Here is an 18,183-nt window from a genome sequence, read left to right as displayed (position 1 = left end):
GACGGAACGTGACGTGTTGTTTTGTTTGTTCTCTGTCTCTATCAGTCATGTTCACGAATGTGAATTGAAATTTTAATAAAATTAAATGGTAAATATAAGTATTTTTCTTATTACTCATTTTATTGATAAGTTTATTTAATTTTTTTTTGGTGTTAGTTTTACCCTTTCTTTTCTGCCCTCCAATTTAGTCGTGGTATGAATACATTAACTGTAATAATTTCTGATTAAATTAAATTTGTTTTATTTTCATATTACTACAGGTATAAAATTAACAAATGGCATGGTTTGCGGAGCTCGCTGGGAAGGCGGAGAGCCTGCTCAACAATCTAGATGAGCAGACCGGCGCGGCTCTACGAAACCATAACAATGCACCAAAACATAAAAAACACGAAATCCCTCCCGAGCCAGCTTGGGCACAAAAGAAGAGGCCAATACCGCGAAATCTGAAGAAGCCCTTTACTGGAACCGATACTAGATCTAATGCTGTTCCAACCAAGAAAACATCACCTATGTCCCGTCATGAATCCCATTCACCTATAAAAAACAGTCAAGCAGTTCCGAGAGAACGGTCTCCAAAGTCTCGAAACTCACCTGTTAGGAAGCCTAGACAATTCACTCTAAATCATTGCCCGAATACTTTAGTTGGTGATTACAGTGATGATCAGTTTGGTTTGAAACAGAGGAGTAAGTTATCCTTTACATTTATACATAGTTTAAGAACCACACATTGATGTTAGCTTTCCTACTACTGGACAGATTTGTATTGATATACGTATGTACAGGTGTATTCCATGGAATATAGTTTGTTAATATGTTTAAAATAATAATATACCTGTATTTTTGCTTAAAATTTGCCATCACAAATTAATATTAAAATGAAACAGTTATTTTATTATATAATTATTGATCGTAAAAACTACCAACATTCTCATTTATTTATTTCTAATTAGAGAATATTTAATTAACACATATTTATAAAATTATTTTTAAAGCAATTCTGTTATTGTTATAAATGTAAAGGTTTATTACAATGGGTAGGAATCAAGTGTAATTTTATATGCTAAGAGATCATTTTCTAAATAAATAAACAGGACACTTATTTAAAATAATGTGGGTAACACCACAGGCTAGTATTCAAGTATCAAGAATATTATGCTCTAAATTAGTTTCAAAATAGTTCACTGTATAAATTAAATATTATTTCTTTTCACAGGACATAGCTTGCCAACAGATTTAGAACTGATAAGTAATGAAAGTTTGATATATAAAATGCAAAATTTAGAAGTAGAAAATGCCATGCTCAAAAATGAACTAAATGTAATGAACAGAGAGGTCTCCGAATTGCTAGATAGGTTACGGAAAACTGAGGATGGTAATATTTTTATTAATGGTTTTAAAGGTAAAAAATATATGATATTAGATTATTTCTCTTGGCATGGGCACTAACAGTAAGCTATTCTATTTGACATTTAACTATTTAACAAGCTTTATTAACATAACTAATGAGAAAGGAATTAATTGAATACAAATTTGTATAAAGGAACATTTTGTAACATTTAATATGTAATTTTTAATGTATTTATAAATATATTTGTCTTGTAAGTTTTTATACATCTAAAGATTTCTTACTGCATGAAGATGGTCACATAGACATACTATTTACATAGTTGGTTATGGTTGGATAGTCTAGACTTCTAGAGAAAGTGATGCATCCACTTTCCTTAATATACTGTATACAGCAGTGAAATTTATGTGTATTCTGGCATGAACTACCTATTATCTACTAATTATGCCTTCTTTTCTGTAGACAAATGGTATAAAATAATATTTAATGTATTCACATTACTAATAATTTTTTTATTATTCATTTGAAAGCAAATTGAATAGTAAAGATTTTTAGCCCTTAATTAATTCGAGGTAATGATCATGTACCTATATATTTTTGGTTGTTAAGGTAGTGAAGTTAAAGGGTGTGGCAATGCATAAGTGATACCATGTCATCTTACTTATTACTAACTAGCTTTTGGCCGCGGCTCCGCTCGCGTTAATTTATGCCCTTAGGGGTGGAATTTATCAAAATCCTTTCTTAGGGGATGCCTATGTCATAGTAACTTTATATATATATTACTAATTTAACTAATATAAATGCTGACGCTTGAGAGTGTGGATGGATGCATAGATGTTTGGTGCTCTTTCATGCAAAAGCTACTAAATAGATTTGAATAAAATTTTACATATAGGTTATACAATATAAATATTATGCGGGCGAAACAGCGGTATTAACGGTATAAGCGGTATTAACATAGTATTTTATTTTAGAGTTAAGCAAAACACATATTAAATTAGAGAGTTCGGAACTTCTAAAGCAGAGGTCTGAGCTAGACAAGGACGCAATGAATACCCATTTAGATCAACTGAAACAGAAGATAAATGAATTGACAAATGTAGATATAATAAAATATAAGGGGCAAATTCAAAAGTGGGAGACAGAAGTTTCGGTATTAAGAGATTCCAACAAGGAATTGGAAGATAGGTCAGTACTTTTATTTTATTTTTTATAAAATACAATGTGAGGTAACTGGACACCTACTATTAAGGTCTTCCAGACAAGGACGATTTTTATATTGTGTAGCTGAGGGCTGAACAGCCCAAGCTGTAGGGGTTCACAGTAGAATGTCACAGCGACCCCATCACCCTGACATTAATAGCACTCAAAGGTTCCTTGTGGTTTTTAGGAGGTAACTTAAATAATGGATATTCCTTCACTTGTTTGAAATAAGCCATGCTATATTATAGCTATATTATATGTTCATGTCCTCAACATTCTAATAGCAATATTTAATGTTATGTAAATATAATTATGTTACCCAACAAGACCAAATTGACAAATATATATTTATATATATATATATATATATATAGAGATAATAGATATAATAAATGTAGTATAATAAAGGACTATTCAAAGTTGCCTAAATATAATTTAATTAAATAATGGTTAGTTCTATACCATTCAAAATAATCTTAGTATAATTTTATTTTGTTTTATTCAAGAGTACAACAATTAACCGAAAAAGTTCAGGAAAATCAGTCGGCGCATATCAAATTAGAAAACGAACTGAGATACGCACAATCCACAATCGGGGAGTTACAAAATGATCTAGAAAGATCTACTGCAGAGTGTCGAAGACTCGAGAAAGATTGGGATGCTTATAAACTTAGAGTGAAAAGCATGCTGTATGCTAAAGACAGCGAGATAAAGGCGTTACAGCAGGGTGATAATGTCGCGGAGGGTACTAAAGAGTTGATTGAGCAGCTGGAGAGTTTAAAGTAAGGAACATAATCAATACTAATATGTAAAACTGAAGTTTTGATTAAATCAATAAATAAAGTATTACACATACTATATTTATATTATATGATGATTGATGACAAAACGTAAATGACAAATATTGTTAATTTTCAAATCTGCGAATCGAGATTTGTTTCTGCGCTCTTATTTTTGTATATGAAGCAAGTCTTAGACAATAGAACCTTAATAATGATCAAACTTATTAATTAAATTTATTATGGTCGATTTGCCACCACTACGCGACTACTAGTATGAGGAATAACTTATTTAGCAAAATTAAATACATAAAATGTAGTATCATATACACTACACTGTCATATATAACAAAATTATATCATATAATATACACCTTAAGGACTAACATGGAAAATAATAAGCATATAGTCTCCCTTATCTCTCTACAAATAAAATATATATTGTAGAGAGGAACGTGACGAGCTGTCGGAGTGTGTGTTGCGTGTGCGCGGCGATTGCAGCGAGATGCAGCAGCAGGTGGGCCAGCTGGAGGGTCAGCTGGGCGCGGCCGGCCGCGCTGTGGCAGCGTTGCGGGACGCGCTGCGGGACGAGCGCGCAGCACGGAACCGCGCCGACACGCAAGCACGCGCTCTTGCCAAGGTAATTTTTATGAAGTGAAACTACACTACTTCTTAAGTTAAAGTCTATTGTATTTCTTTTAGTTTTTTTAAGTAACCCTCTCTAGGCTTTAATTCGTATTAATATCCGGGGGTAGTCGCTCGCGGACTTGATTCCAAAGCAAAGGGGTTCGCCCCGAGGCCCCAAATTTCTTCCCACTAGAGGGGTTCGGATGACCAGTGTCAGTCGGCTTTTGCCAATGTAATATATTTGAAGTAAAACTTCTATGGATAAATTGATATATTAGGATCAGTCACCTTTGAGTTATATATATTTATAAATATTTTTAATTTGAAACATCTTTCTATTTTAAAGGAGTTAAAGTCCGTCCAAATCGAGACAAGTCAAACCATAGCTGGTTTACGCACCGCTCTTCGAGATAAGGATACCGAATTAAACCACCTTCGCGATACCACCTCCTCACTTCAGACCACAGACACGAGTGCACTTAATGTTGCGGACTATGACACCATGCAGAGCAGCATTGACAATGATAAAATACATTATTTAACGGAGACTTTAGTCCAGAAACAGGGGAAAATAGACTCGTTGTTAGCAGATAACAATATGCTCAAAATACAGCTCGATAAATTACAGGTATTGTTAAGTATAATATTTATTTTATATTTATGTAATAAAATTACTTTCTATGTTTACTCTACTATTATTTGACGGCCTTGATCTGGCGGATTGGCACACCTCTTTACTGACAATGGCCGCGGGTTCATTTCCTCTCACGGTATAAATTATTATTAATGAATATGATTGTATGGATCTGGGCGTTATATAGACCATCGGAATAAAGGCGCTATGCTAAATCGCTAGAGTACCGAGGCCGTATTATTGACTGTACTCGAGGTACTACTTTTGTCCCGTGCTTATGCATAAATATATGCCTGTTTCTTTAGGTGCTTATAAACATTTATATCAATATACATGATATTGACTAGTATTATAAATGCGAAACTGTTCGTCTGTTTCATTGTTATTTTCACGCCTAAACCTAACAATAAAACGAGGAAATACTAATTTTTTTTATAGAAATACATGGCGAAAGTCATAGGCAAATTTTTGATACGAATATAAAATCTGAAGATGAATTTTTTTGTATAGGGAATAAATAATTTTTCTACTACACTACTATATACTAAATAAAAAATCATTATAAATATAAAAAAAATAATCTGCTCAAATTACTATTTCTACGCAGAGTAACGGTTATTAGCTAGTGTTGTATGTTTGTCTCTGTCCACTCGGTATTAAAATACTAGTTGTAAAACCGGTATAATTAACAGTATTACGAACGAGTTTTACTCTAAGGATCCGTATATATACCTCTGTTAATGTAAAACATTATATTTCTTTATTTGGTCATCGAGTAATTAAAATAATAATTTATGTAAAATGCATTCATCTGTGTACATAAAACGCGGTTTCAAAAAAGCTCCTCTTTCCTACCATGTACATTTAGATTGTGGTATAAAGTACCTGCTGAGGTTTTCCAGCGAAGAATTATACTATGACATATTTTATGTTTTTTAATAATTAAAAATTAAAAAGACAAAAACTTCGTTTTTTATAGTAATATATTGTTATTACTTATCCTACATTATCCCATGTAGCAAGTAATTATTATATTAATGAAGCAAAAACTTTGTACCCCTTTTTACAAAAATTGCGATGACGGAGGAGAAATGAAATTTCGCACACTTATAGTTTATATAGAGAAGGAGTACAGACTCCTAATGTACTTTTTTTACAACATTACACACATAACTTTTATTTGATACACACACACATATATACTCTTTTGTTTATTTATTACTAGCTGTGCTCGGGGTTTTCTCTGAGTGCAATTTATATTCTGATGTATGTTCTGGATTTAGTTCCCTCGTCAGGTAAAATTTTGGTAATAAAATAAATATTCTTCTTAATGTAATGACGTATTTTCAAAGATAGCCATAATAAACATTTTCTATTGTACAAAAGCATAGATAAAAAATAATAATTAGTTATGTAGTGTTGACCGTACAGAAAATTGAACGAGCTATATTATTGTAAAAGTCTCAATAAAATCCATTCAGTAGTTTTTGCGTGAAAGTGTAACAAACATCCATCCATCCTTCCACATTCATAAATTTTCAAGTTTATAATATTATATAAGATTGCTAGTTCAAAGATCTTTTTGTATTCTTTTTATTATGGTCGAATATTGACTACCACTAGTATATATAATGTGGTAGCACCTTTTATATATCTCTTACAGTCAAAATTTAAATGTGAGGTGTCCAACATGAGGGTCAAAAACGCCCACAGCGTGGTGAATTTGCAGGACAATGAAAGACCACGTAACCGCCTGGAGACGACCTCTGGCATCGGCAAACTATCGTTAAGAATAGGCCTTATTCTAAAGAGAAACCCCCTGTTTAGAGTATTTATCATAATTTATATGGTAAGTACCTATAATGAAATATTAATGTATTCTCTGTAGTTTATGTATTTATATTATATGTATATAATATTATTGTTTATTTTATTGTGTATATTTTAATTTATTTTCGGACTACTCTATAACTGTTGGTCGTAGGTTTGCAGCTTCACCGGATGGTAGGTGGCCAGTGAAGATGGCAATTTAAATCCGTGGAAGGACTTATGGAGCGGGCGAAGGCCAACTCCCGTCTGACGGATACGACGTTAGTCTGAGGGCATCGCTTGGTGTTCGAACCTCGATTCAAGCCGTCGTAATTTCGATCCCCGTTTGAGTCGGACGGGGTATCGATCTGAGGGGATATAATTTAATTATATATGTACATAATTTTGTTTAGTTATTTATATAATAAAGTGTTATTGAAATTGTTTTTCGCCAGGACTGCCTACAACGCTTTCTATTTCTACCTTCTACATTTTGTACAATTTTGTACATATGGCATTCTTACCAGATAAACTTTTTATCTGGTAAGAATGCCATATGTACAAAATGCGAGCCTAATGCCATAGCATTATGCTCGCATTTTGTACAATTTTATTGTGCAACGAAGTATATTTATTATTATTACTTACAAATTATATTCAAGTATATAAAAGTCAAGTAATTTGATTACGTACAAGATAAATCATACACCAGAGGGGAGAGGGCTAAATTCAACAGGAATGGGATAATAACAGGACCTGATAAATTATAAATCTATATAATAATTTTTATATATTTCTCAGTGTGTATTTTAGTTTGTTTTTTTTTTCAGATCGGTCTCCATTTCTGGGTGCTCACTGTTTTGTTAACAAGCACACCGGAAGAAACTAGACCTAGCAAGTCGTGAAGTCACAAACAGCTTTAATTCCAATAGCCATAATATGTTTTAGAAGAAAATAATGTAATAATAATTATAATCTCAGACTATAGCCAGCAGTAACAGTTGACACTTTAAGATAGTATATTATAAAAAAAAACTGTATTTACAGAGATTTCTGAATCAAAGTGAATAATTTACCTTACTATCAAGGCACAATCCAAACTGTGTCTTAAAAGCTTTATTCATAGATTTATTTTATAACGCTGGACTTATAATAATTTGTTAAGATTTGTTATTTAAAAATTGTAAACCGCGCGTGTAAGTTTGCAGGTTAAAGCCATTATAGTATAAAATAACTGTCTTGAGCAGAGCGTGTTTAAACAAAAGGAGATCTTATCGCTGACATAATTCTTACCAGAACTTGTTAAACTAATAACGACAGACATAGTGTAGTTTTCGAAAATAAAATTGTTCTCAGTCTAGTTTTTTATATATATATGTCGGAGTAGGAAAGCAGGAATACTTTTTAAAAAGCTGCAGAACCGTTGACCTATAATAGGATCATCGGTTCTACTAGTGGTAGTAGTTTAACATTACATTAAAATAATAAAAGAACAAGCGAAATTAGATTAGTTTATTATTATAATAATAATCTCTAAATATGATTATAGTCTATCTTTCATTTTATTTTATAACACAATACTTTTCTAATGTGATTATAATTACAAATCGATTCTACTAAAGTAACAAGAGTTTTCAACTTACTTCCACGCCGCTCGAGCACCGAACACAGAATGAATCTTATTCACAAGACCAGCCATGTGGTCAAAACGTGTTCCCTCCAACTTGAACGCGCGCTCAAGTCGGAAGGTGTCGATCGCCACAGTGCCGGAAGTAAAATACCATTTTTGCCTAAGGCTTATAATTAAACAATAATAAAGCGGCATAATTACTTAAATTACCGTCTAGTTATTCTAATAATATTAGCAATTAAATAAAGCCATAAACTTGTAATATTAATAAATTTGACTTACACTATTAACCGAATCATCCGGATGTTTTTCATGTTGATTTTAGTTAACAACTTAAATGCAAAATAATTGAATGTTACATTATTGTTAAAAATAACTTTATGGTATTTAAATTTAAATCAAGATGATTGCATTATTTTCTTTTAAAAATGGTTACAAGATTTTATCAAAGTTTTAATTATTGTGAAGGAAATCCGCACGCAAATGGCGGACGTTACGCAACATCCGACATTCGCTCGACATAGATAAATTTATTTACAATTCACATAACAATTGCTTAATTCATAATAAATTTTAACATTTAATTTAGTTTTTACTACATTTAGTAATTTTAAATAACAAACATAAGTTATTAAAAAGGACTGATAATGACGCCATCTAGCGGCATTAATTGAAGCGATTATGCGTTGATATTAAGCCGCATGGTAGCTCCATCTATCGTCCTTATATTAAAGATGTAATGAATGTGATTCAGTTTCTATTAATGTTGATAATCAATATGGTAAATCAACAGCAGATGCGTCATTCATCTCCTTATTTTTATTTTGTGGGTTATAATGTAGCTGCGGCGACACGGCCATTCTGATGTGCAATGCGTGCTCTGCATTGCTCCATGTTACCTGGAAATAAAACAATTTTTCTGAGGCTTGGCACATTCAGGGTACCATTCAATCATTTAATGTAGAGAGCATACAGCCAAATTAGTAAGTAGAAGTAATGATAGTAATAATAGTAAGGTCAAAATTTATGACTGCTCATTCCACATGACAACAGTCGCAACTATAGTCAGAATATTCTTAATTAGTTATCATATCACGGCTCACTCCACGTGAAAGCAGTTATAAATGATAAGTTAGTTATGTAATTAGGTTTATATTAGTACTGTTCACTCCACGTGACCACAGTAGTCTTTTTTTTTTTTTTTTATTATTATTATTTTCTTTCTTTGCTTTTTTTTTTTTTATTATTATTATTTTTTTTTTTTTTTTTTTGTTTTTTTTTTTTTTTTTTTTTTTTTTATTTTTGGGAAGGATGTGACGGTGAAAGGTCGATGCTGTTTTCACAGAGGTCCTAAGGGATTGGGTAGGTCGATGCTGTGCTCTAGGCGGTCCTGAACGCCGCGGTACACAGAGGCATTTTATTCTTTTCGGATAGGATTTCTTACTATTGGACGGCTCCACACGCCAATAGTAATTAATAATATTTGGCCAACTGTGTTGCCAATCATAATATTTGGCTATTGTACGGCTCCACACGTCAATAGCATCTTTTGTTTTAATAATTATATTGTTTTTTTTTTTTTTTTTAATTTTTTTTTTTTTTTTTTTTTTTTTTTTTTTTTTTTTTTTTTTTTTTTTTTTTTTTTTTTTTTTTTTTTTTTTAGATTATATTAGGTTAATAGTTTTGCAACAAAAATAGAAATTACCAGATTTGAACAACGAGCTATTCGTCGTTTTCCAACATGCCAGCAGACGATTGTTACTCGCTACAATGTTGAAGACTGAGTGGTGTAGAGTGGTCAGGTAGCGCAGGGCTCCCGACAGGCGACACGGCCGCCTGGGCGCCGGCTGCTGGCTGCGGCGCTCGCCTCAGCTGATCGTGAGCGACCTTGCGTGGTCGACCGTAATGACCTACTACCTTTTTCACGAGGTAGCGATCATTTTCTAAAACTCTATATACTTCATAAGGGACACTAAATTTGAGGTCAAGGGATGTTTGGTTTCTAGGATTATTTTTTATTAGTACAAAGTCGCCGCGCTGGAATTTGTGAATTTGTGCGCGACCTCTATCGAATCTTTGCTTGTCTTTTACAGCCAAGTCAGTCATTCTTTGTTTAATATGTTGTTCTAATGCTACTACATCGATTGAATTGTTATCAAAATTAACTAGATTGAGAAGTTCAGGAGGTACGCAGTTTTGGCGTCTAGTCAGGAGTGTGAGTGGGGCTACTCCGGTTGTACGATGGACTGTGCAATTTAAAGCAAGTTGCAGACTTTCTAACGCCGTGTGCCACTCTGGACTTTCATAATTTTTTATAATTACGAGTCCGTTTTTTAATGTTGCCATTACGCGCTCGACTTGTCCATTGGCTCTGCTAGCGCCTGGAGATATTGTATGTAACTCAATGCCAAACCTGTCACAGTAGTTTTTGTATTCGCCGAGAAATTCACGCCCTCCATCAACTATGATTTGTCGTGGTGCTCCAAATAGATGAATTACACGTTTGAGCGCTGCGAGGGAGCTATGTTGACTTTTATCATTAGTATAATGAAACATAACATATTTAGTAAAGGCGTCTACTGTTACTACTACGTATTCTTGGTTAGCAGAAGTTCCGAGTTTACCAGTAATATCCATGTGTATTACTTCAAATGGGCTTGTTGGCTTAGGGATCGGATGTAGTTGTATTTGTGATGCTCCGGAGGTTTGTTTAGAGGTTCTACAAACAACACAGTTATCGACGAAGTCTCTAATAAAACTATTCATTTTATCGAAGTGATAACTCTCTCTTATTTTGTGTAAAGTCTTGTCCCACCCTGGATGTTTTAGGGCTGTGTGGTAAGTATTTGTAAGGCTCCATTGAAACGCCTTGGGAACTATTGTAAGGGTTTGATCACCTGCCACTGGGTCCGTTCTCTTAGACTTGAGTAGGCCATCTTCAAGGAAGTATCCAGTGACTTCATTGCCAGCATGGATGGAATCGATAATGGGCCTTAACTGCGCGTCGCGACGTTGTTCTATTTTTAGCCAGTCTAGATTACTTGACATGAGGTTGATAGTCAGAGGATCAGGATTCCTGCTCAAAAAATCTGCATGCTGCATCCGCTCGCCCTTCCTGTATTCTATATCAAAGTCAAAATTTTGAAGGTAAGCCCACCATCTATGTATTCTAGGTAATAAGTCTTGCTTGTGTTTAGAGGCTTTCAAAGCATTGCAGTCGGTAATTACTTTGAACTTACGTCCATACAAGAAGTGGCGAAAGTGTTTTATAGCTCTGACCACTGCTAGTGTCTCGAGCTCATACGAGTGATATCTACTCTCTATTTCTGTTGTACGCATGCTAAAATATGCAATGACATGTTGTCGTTCATTTATTAACTGAATGAGTATCGCACCAAAGCCTAGACTGCTAGCGTCAGTAAATAGCTCTATAGGCTTGCCTTCTTGGAATATAGTGAGGACAGGAGTAGAAGTGAGATGATGAATGATTTTTTGACGTGCCTCTTCATGTCTATGACTCCATTCCCACTTAGTCCCTTTTTTAGTCAGGTCGTACAGTGGTGACATAGTTCGCGCAAAATCAGGTATAAAACGACGAAAATATCCAGCCAAGCCATTAAATTGTCGTATCTGTTTTACAGTAGATGGTATAGGGGCCTTTATTAGAGCCTCTACTTTTTTTGACTCGGGCGAACCTGACCATTTTCTATTACGTTTCCAAGATACTCTATTGACCGTTTAAAGAATAGGCATTTATCAATATTTATAGAAAATCCCGATTCACGTAACGCTATAAAGATTCTCTCCAAGTAAGAGATGCCCGATGTGAAATCACGACATTTGGAGATGACGTCATCGATATAAACCTGGGCCACGCTATCGTTATGTAAGGTATTAGCACTACCAGGGTTTAGGAGCTGTCCTAGGGCTCGGTTTATACATCGTTGATACACGGAAGGTGCATTACAAAGACCGAAGGGCATCGTTAAATATTCATAAAGTCCGTCTGGTGTTACAAATGCGGTCTTTTCGATTGAGTCTGGCGAGATAGGTATCTGGTGGAAACCAGATGCCATATCAAGTGTGGTGTAATACTGCCCACCTGCCAGTTGATCAATCTGGTCAGCAATAAGTGGAAGAGGGAAATGGTCGCGTATTGTATTAGCGTTTAGCTCCCGATAGTCAACACACATACGGTCGTCTCCATTTTTCTTTCTTACTAGAATTATTGGGCTGGAATAAGGTGATCTGCTCTCACGCACTATATTGGCTTTGATGAGTTCCTCCACAATGTCTTTGACCTTTGTGCGTTCGACTGGACTGAGTCTGTAAGGTCTTCGCTCAACATATTTATCTTTATTTTTCAAACGGATTTCTAATTCGCCGGTTTTAACGCGCGTTTTTGAATACCCACGTGTGAAAAGTTCAGAATATTTGTACAATAAAGTAAGGAGTTGGTTAATTTGATGTTCGTCAGTCAAGTCGTGGTCAATTTTCTCAAATAAGGGGCTCTTTGACTGTATGTATTGAATACAAGGATTATAACAAAGTCTTGCTCTTTCTCTAGTTACGATTACACTAAGACCAGAACTATGTAGTATGTCTGCTCCAATTAAAACATCTGTTGTCATGTCGTGGTCAGGTAGAATATAAAACAATATCTCTACGTTTTGAATACTAACGTCGTCGATTATGCACACTGCTTTCAGCGTGGACGTGGAAATAATGGGAAATGGACCTATGCCTCGTAGGTGTGTGACTATTTGACATCTACGCCCGGGTAACTTATTCGCAACGGATTCTCGCATGACCGAGCATTCCGCACCGCTATCAAATACCGTGTTAATAAGTTTTCCACAGACACTCATACGCATTACATTTAAAGTATTTCCTTTATTTGCGAGTGAGTTTACATTAGAAGAAATCTCCTTTTCTCTCCGAAAGCAAGTATCAAACACGTGACCTGGTTTACCGCAAAACGAGCAGTGTTTAATATTGTGAGGTCTACCACTTTGAGGATTGGCTGCGTTTTTGTCATTGATTAAATTTAAGTTAGCAGATTTCTTATTACGACAATTATTCAACGTGTGACCAGTTCTTTTACAAAAATTACAATATTGCGCAGTATGCCTATGGTCAATTGTATATCGCGCACGTTTTTGGAGAGGTTGATCGACCCTAAGTTGACTTGAACGTTTACTACGGATAGATGAAGCAACCGAAATTAATTCTGGCACTGAGGTAGCTCTTGCGTTCATTAACTCTATTCTAAGACGTTCGTCACCGATAGTACCAAGAACAGCTTCAACAGCATCACTGTTATCTAACTTATCCTTAGTTACGCGTCTCCATAAAATCCACGATTGAGTTAAGAATTCGGCAATATCTTTAGAAGAATCATAGGTATGCTCTCTGAATTTAAGTACGTCTCTCGAATAGCGAGATTCAGGTTCAAAAGTAGTAATAATTATTTGCCGCAGCTCGTCCCAGGTACTGGTGGTCACAAGCCAGTTATCAGCCCATACTTTAGCACGACCCCTCAATAAGCTTGTCACTTTCATTCGTAAATCGTAATCAGTTAGCTGATAGGTGTTTTTAGCCGTTGAAATGTGGTTACACCATTCACGGACCCCAACGTTTCCATCGGGATCATAGGAAGGTAGGAAAACGTCAGTAATTTTAACCCTGTCAGATTGCTGTTGATTTAGTAGCCTATCACTCATATTTTGCATAACATTCATCATTTGTAAGAAAAAATTAGGTGGTACATCACCGGGCTGCTGTTGGAGTACCGTAGCTGTAGGGGCGCCTTGTTGAAACGGGCCTGGACAGGTTTCTATCGGTGCTGAAGGTGGCGACCTGGAAACACCGGTCACGTCCGCTTGTATCGTTGCACTCGCTGCAGAAGTATTTCGCTCGGTGTCACTCATAACGTAGCCGTAGGGTTTGGTTTAACGTCAGGATCTGAAAAAATGTTATGACCGGGGCAGAAAGGGGATCGCTGGAGCGATCCCACTTCTGATGTCGGAGTAGGAAAGCAGGAATACTTTTTAAAAAGCTGCAGAACCGTTGACCTATAATAGGATCATCGGTTCTACTAGTGGTAGTAGTTTAACATTACATTAAAATAATAAAAGAACAAGCGAAATTAGATTAGTTTATTATTATAATAATAATCTCTAAATATGATTATAGTCTATCTTTCATTTTATTTTATAACACAATACTTTTCTAATGTGATTATAATTACAAATCGATTCTACTAAAGTAACAAGAGTTTTCAACTTACTTCCACGCCGCTCGAGCACCGAACACAGAATGAATCTTATTCACAAGACCAGCCATGTGGTCAAAACGTGTTCCCTCCAACTTGAACGCGCGCTCAAGTCGGAAGGTGTCGATCGCCACAGTGCCGGAAGTAAAATACCATTTTTGCCTAAGGCTTATAATTAAACAATAATAAAGCGGCATAATTACTTAAATTACCGTCTAGTTATTCTAATAATATTAGCAATTAAATAAAGCCATAAACTTGTAATATTAATAAATTTGACTTACACTATTAACCGAATCATCCGGATGTTTTTCATGTTGATTTTAGTTAACAACTTAAATGCAAAATAATTGAATGTTACATTATTGTTAAAAATAACTTTATGGTATTTAAATTTAAATCAAGATGATTGCATTATTTTCTTTTAAAAATGGTTACAAGATTTTATCAAAGTTTTAATTATTGTGAAGGAAATCCGCACGCAAATGGCGGACGTTACGCAACATCCGACATTCGCTCGACATAGATAAATTTATTTACAATTCACATAACAATTGCTTAATTCATAATAAATTTTAACATTTAATTTAGTTTTTACTACATTTAGTAATTTTAAATAACAAACATAAGTTATTAAAAAGGACTGATAATGACGCCATCTAGCGGCATTAATTGAAGCGATTATGCGTTGATATTAAGCCGCATGGTAGCTCCATCTATCGTCCTTATATTAAAGATGTAATGAATGTGATTCAGTTTCTATTAATGTTGATAATCAATATGGTAAATCAACAGCAGATGCGTCATTCATCTCCTTATTTTTATTTTGTGGGTTATAATGTAGCTGCGGCGACATATATTTTTATTTTAGTAATAATAACAAAATAAAATAAACATAACTACCGAAATAAAAAACACTAAGAAATTGTAGCAAGAACCATCAAGATCATGTCAGCTTTCGAAAAAAAACCGCATCACAATCGATTTATTTAATTTAGTCCGTGTGTTTAGGAGCTGCGATGCCACAGATACACAGCCATGTAAGAATAATAACTCCTTTGTTTTTGTGTCGGAGGTTAAAAAATACTCAACATTATTGGAAAAATCTATTAGAAACATATGCAAACAGTTCACAATACAAACTTTGAGGTGTACATAATTAATATATACATATTAATGTCTGCGGTCTAATATACATATATATTTATGCAATTTAGTGTTCTATCTCTGTCTATCTCAATTCTTAGTTGGAATTATTGATAATGATACAATATTATGAACCTGTGTATAATAAGGTATGCAAATAATGAGGTTTCGTAACATTTTATGGTTTTAAAATAAAATTTTAAAACTGTATTATTATAATAACTGTTGAATAATCTTATTGCTAATAATTTTGTTCATATTTCTAAATGCACTGAGTTGTATTTAAAAAAAAGCAGTCTGGAGGATACACTTTGTAAATAACCACTAAGGTTGTTTTTAGATTAATAAATTTATTTATTGGGTATATTAAGTATGTATAAATTAATATAATACGGTTTATATTATTTTCATATATTGGTGCTATTAGAAATGTTTATAATTAAAATTAAGTGTAAAATGTATGAATACTATGTTGGGGTACATTTATGTTAGATGTTTTCTGAGGTTTAGTTTGACGTCCATAAAAAAACATCACAATTTAAATTGTATAAATATTGTGTTGTAAAAGGAATGCTATCACTAACGCATTTTTATTGTTATTTTTTTTTTAATGTGAATTTATTTTGTGTTTCAATACAGTTTATTGAAAAGCATGCAATTTATTGTACATATAAAAAACTAGAATGTAATGTATAGAAACTTGAAAAATGTTATTTCTAGACAAACCCATATAAAAAACAGTTGGTAAAAGTTATTGGAGAAACATACCGATACACATTACGACTTCTTCATACTTTTTAGAGAAGAAATGTGAATTATTCAATAATAATAATTGTAACTGTACCTGCTAGTTGTTACTTTGGATATTCCAAATGAATTACCCAATACTTCGTTTGCTTGTGGACAATGAATTGTGACTAATATTTCAACATTCGCTCATGAATGTTTATGACCATGTTTACTCGCTCATAAGTGTCAAAAAGTCAGATCTACGCTCAATAAATAAATTTCTTGAGGTCAAATAGTTTTATCTCACAATTTTATATGTAACGTTTTGTTTATATAGAATAGAAGAATCAATTAATCTTTTACAATAATTGATCGGATTTTTTATAAATAATATTATCATTATATAGTTAGATTGTGGTTTATTATGTACTAGCTGCACCCGCGACTTCGTCCGCGTGGAATTTAACTTTAGTTTTCTAAAATAAAAGTAGCCTAAGTTTACTCATACAGTTACTGATTTATGATAAAAAAAAGTTTCAATTCCATACGTGATAATCAATGAAAGAGTAAACCGACATTCGTATCGATTTATTTGGTTAAGTTCTGGTCTTGTTTCAGCCAAATCAACTTGTGTTGCATTCATGTTTGAAAAGAACAGTACAAATGTTGAATTCGATATTGGACTCCAGGGTAGATTTGCAGGGTAAACAATTTCAGTTCCTACACCGAGGTTACATGCCCAACTGCAGTATATGTACTTATGTTTTGATACGTATAATTATATATTATTTATTTGTTTATTTTCACATTACTTCATGATAGACATGTCAGTTGGGCCTAATCTTCAGTATTTCAACCTTTAAGTTTTACTTTAGTCCACGTAATATACCTATCTATGTGTTACTCAATGTTTTATTTTATAATATGTATTTATTACGTATAAATTTACAAATTTAATTAATTTGCTAGAAATAACTTATTTAAATAAATTTTGTTTACTATCTTATTCTGACTTGCCGTTTAGTAAATTATCCTATTTTTGATTTCCAAATAGATAGTAAATTAATGACCAATAAAATGGAAAAATTACAATTCATCGTGGCTTTATATTAAAATTCGTCACAATATACATACTTATTGTAAAAAAAATGTGACTCGGAAAGGTCCGAAAGGAAAAGGTTCCGAGTCACATTTTTTTTATTACAGTATAGTTATTAAATGTATATAGAATACTAAATAATATGCAATATTTCAGTGATCATTAAATAAGTATATTTTGAATATTAATTTGTTAATACTTTTGGTTGTTGTGAAATGTAATATAATTATGATTTCAATAAAATTTTTATTTGTTATTTGTACTTTCATTGGCCTCTATTTGTTAGATGAAACGCCTGTGCACGTTCTTATGCCCAATTTACACTCAGCCCGAGTGGGCAGGGAAGAGAGCAGCGCGAGAGTGGAAACACTTCCCATACCATTAGCTCTGCCACTCGTTCTGCACGGCGCTCCGTTGATTGTCGGTTTTTCGTACGCGATTCAAAGGATTGGCAGTGCGAGTGGCAGCGTGTTTTTACCTTCAGCCCTCTCGCTCAGTTGTCGCCCGGCAATATTTCCGGCAGCGCGAGTGGCAGGGGAAGCGGCTGAATGTAAACGTAGCATTATGTATTCATCGGGATCGAGTAACTGTTTAGTAATACAAATGTATCAAACAGACAAACATTTATAATGTTGTTAATGATGAATGTCAATGACCCTAGTTTTCTTAGATACTATTAGGTATAATAAACTTTCAGCCGACTCCACTGAGGAGAATATATTATAAAGATTTAATACTATTCTATTTTTAAAATACGTACTGATATAAGTATCTATGTTATGCCTTTTTTTTAGCATTCTTTCTTCAAACGAAACCGTTTGTTTATAATTTGTTATAATATTGTAATAGGAATGTTAAACAGTCTGACGGCCCTATTGATAGTAACCGTCGCTTATATACCTAACTGT

General features: G+C 33.7%; 2 protein-coding genes across 3 annotated transcripts; one reads left to right on the top strand and one right to left on the bottom strand.

Moving 5' to 3' along the window:
* Nucleotides 1-3: 3 nt before the first annotated feature.
* LOC131852132 (golgin subfamily A member 5-like) lies at nucleotides 4-7,749 on the top strand. 2 transcript variants are annotated; one of them, XM_059202770.1, is made up of 9 exons: nucleotides 4-88; nucleotides 261-684; nucleotides 1,214-1,372; nucleotides 2,320-2,533; nucleotides 3,055-3,330; nucleotides 3,775-3,967; nucleotides 4,301-4,582; nucleotides 6,252-6,437; nucleotides 7,228-7,749. In XM_059202770.1, exons 2-9 carry the CDS (start codon nucleotides 276-278, stop codon nucleotides 7,300-7,302), a joined length of 1,794 nt encoding a protein of 597 aa, XP_059058753.1. In that variant the 5' UTR covers nucleotides 4-88; nucleotides 261-275; the 3' UTR covers nucleotides 7,303-7,749. The 2 variants fall into 2 exon arrangements, with proteins under 2 accessions (XP_059058753.1, XP_059058751.1); XM_059202768.1 differs by having other exon boundaries at nucleotides 1,214-1,399.
* Nucleotides 7,750-11,736: 3,987 nt separating this feature from the next.
* Nucleotides 11,737-13,957, bottom strand: LOC131852125 (uncharacterized). Its single transcript, XM_059202762.1, has 2 exons — nucleotides 11,894-13,957; nucleotides 11,737-11,754 (listed from the first exon to the last, which is right to left on the bottom strand). The coding sequence occupies exons 1-2, from the start codon at nucleotides 13,955-13,957 to the stop codon at nucleotides 11,737-11,739; spliced, it is 2,082 nt and encodes a 693-aa protein (XP_059058745.1).
* Between the last annotated feature and the right edge of the window lie 4,226 nt (nucleotides 13,958-18,183).

The sequence above is a fragment of the Achroia grisella genome, unplaced genomic scaffold (assembly GCF_030625045.1).
Source record: "Achroia grisella isolate CSIRO2021 unplaced genomic scaffold, CSIRO_AGI_Agris_v1 utg840, whole genome shotgun sequence".
Classification (NCBI taxonomy): domain Eukaryota; kingdom Metazoa; phylum Arthropoda; class Insecta; order Lepidoptera; family Pyralidae; genus Achroia; species Achroia grisella.
This window is presented reverse-complemented; position numbering and strand designations above follow the sequence as displayed.

What these genes read in the sequence shown, in the direction of transcription:
- LOC131852132 (XM_059202768.1), top strand. Translation starts at nt 276, where the DNA reads ATGGCATGGTTTGCGGAGCTCGCTGGGAAGGCGGAGAGCCTGCTCAAC. An exon ending in GTTTGGTTTGAAACAGAGGA is followed by an intron (nt 685 to 1,213) that starts GTAAGTTATCCT and finishes TTCTTTTCACAG; the next exon opens with GACATAGCTTGCCAACAGAT. An exon ending in GAGCAGCTGGAGAGTTTAAA is followed by an intron (nt 3,331 to 3,774) that starts GTAAGGAACATA and finishes TATATATTGTAG; the next exon opens with AGAGGAACGTGACGAGCTGT.
- LOC131852125 (XM_059202762.1), bottom strand. Translation starts at nt 13,957, where the DNA reads ATGAGTGACACCGAGCGAAATACTTCTGCAGCGAGTGCAACGATACAA.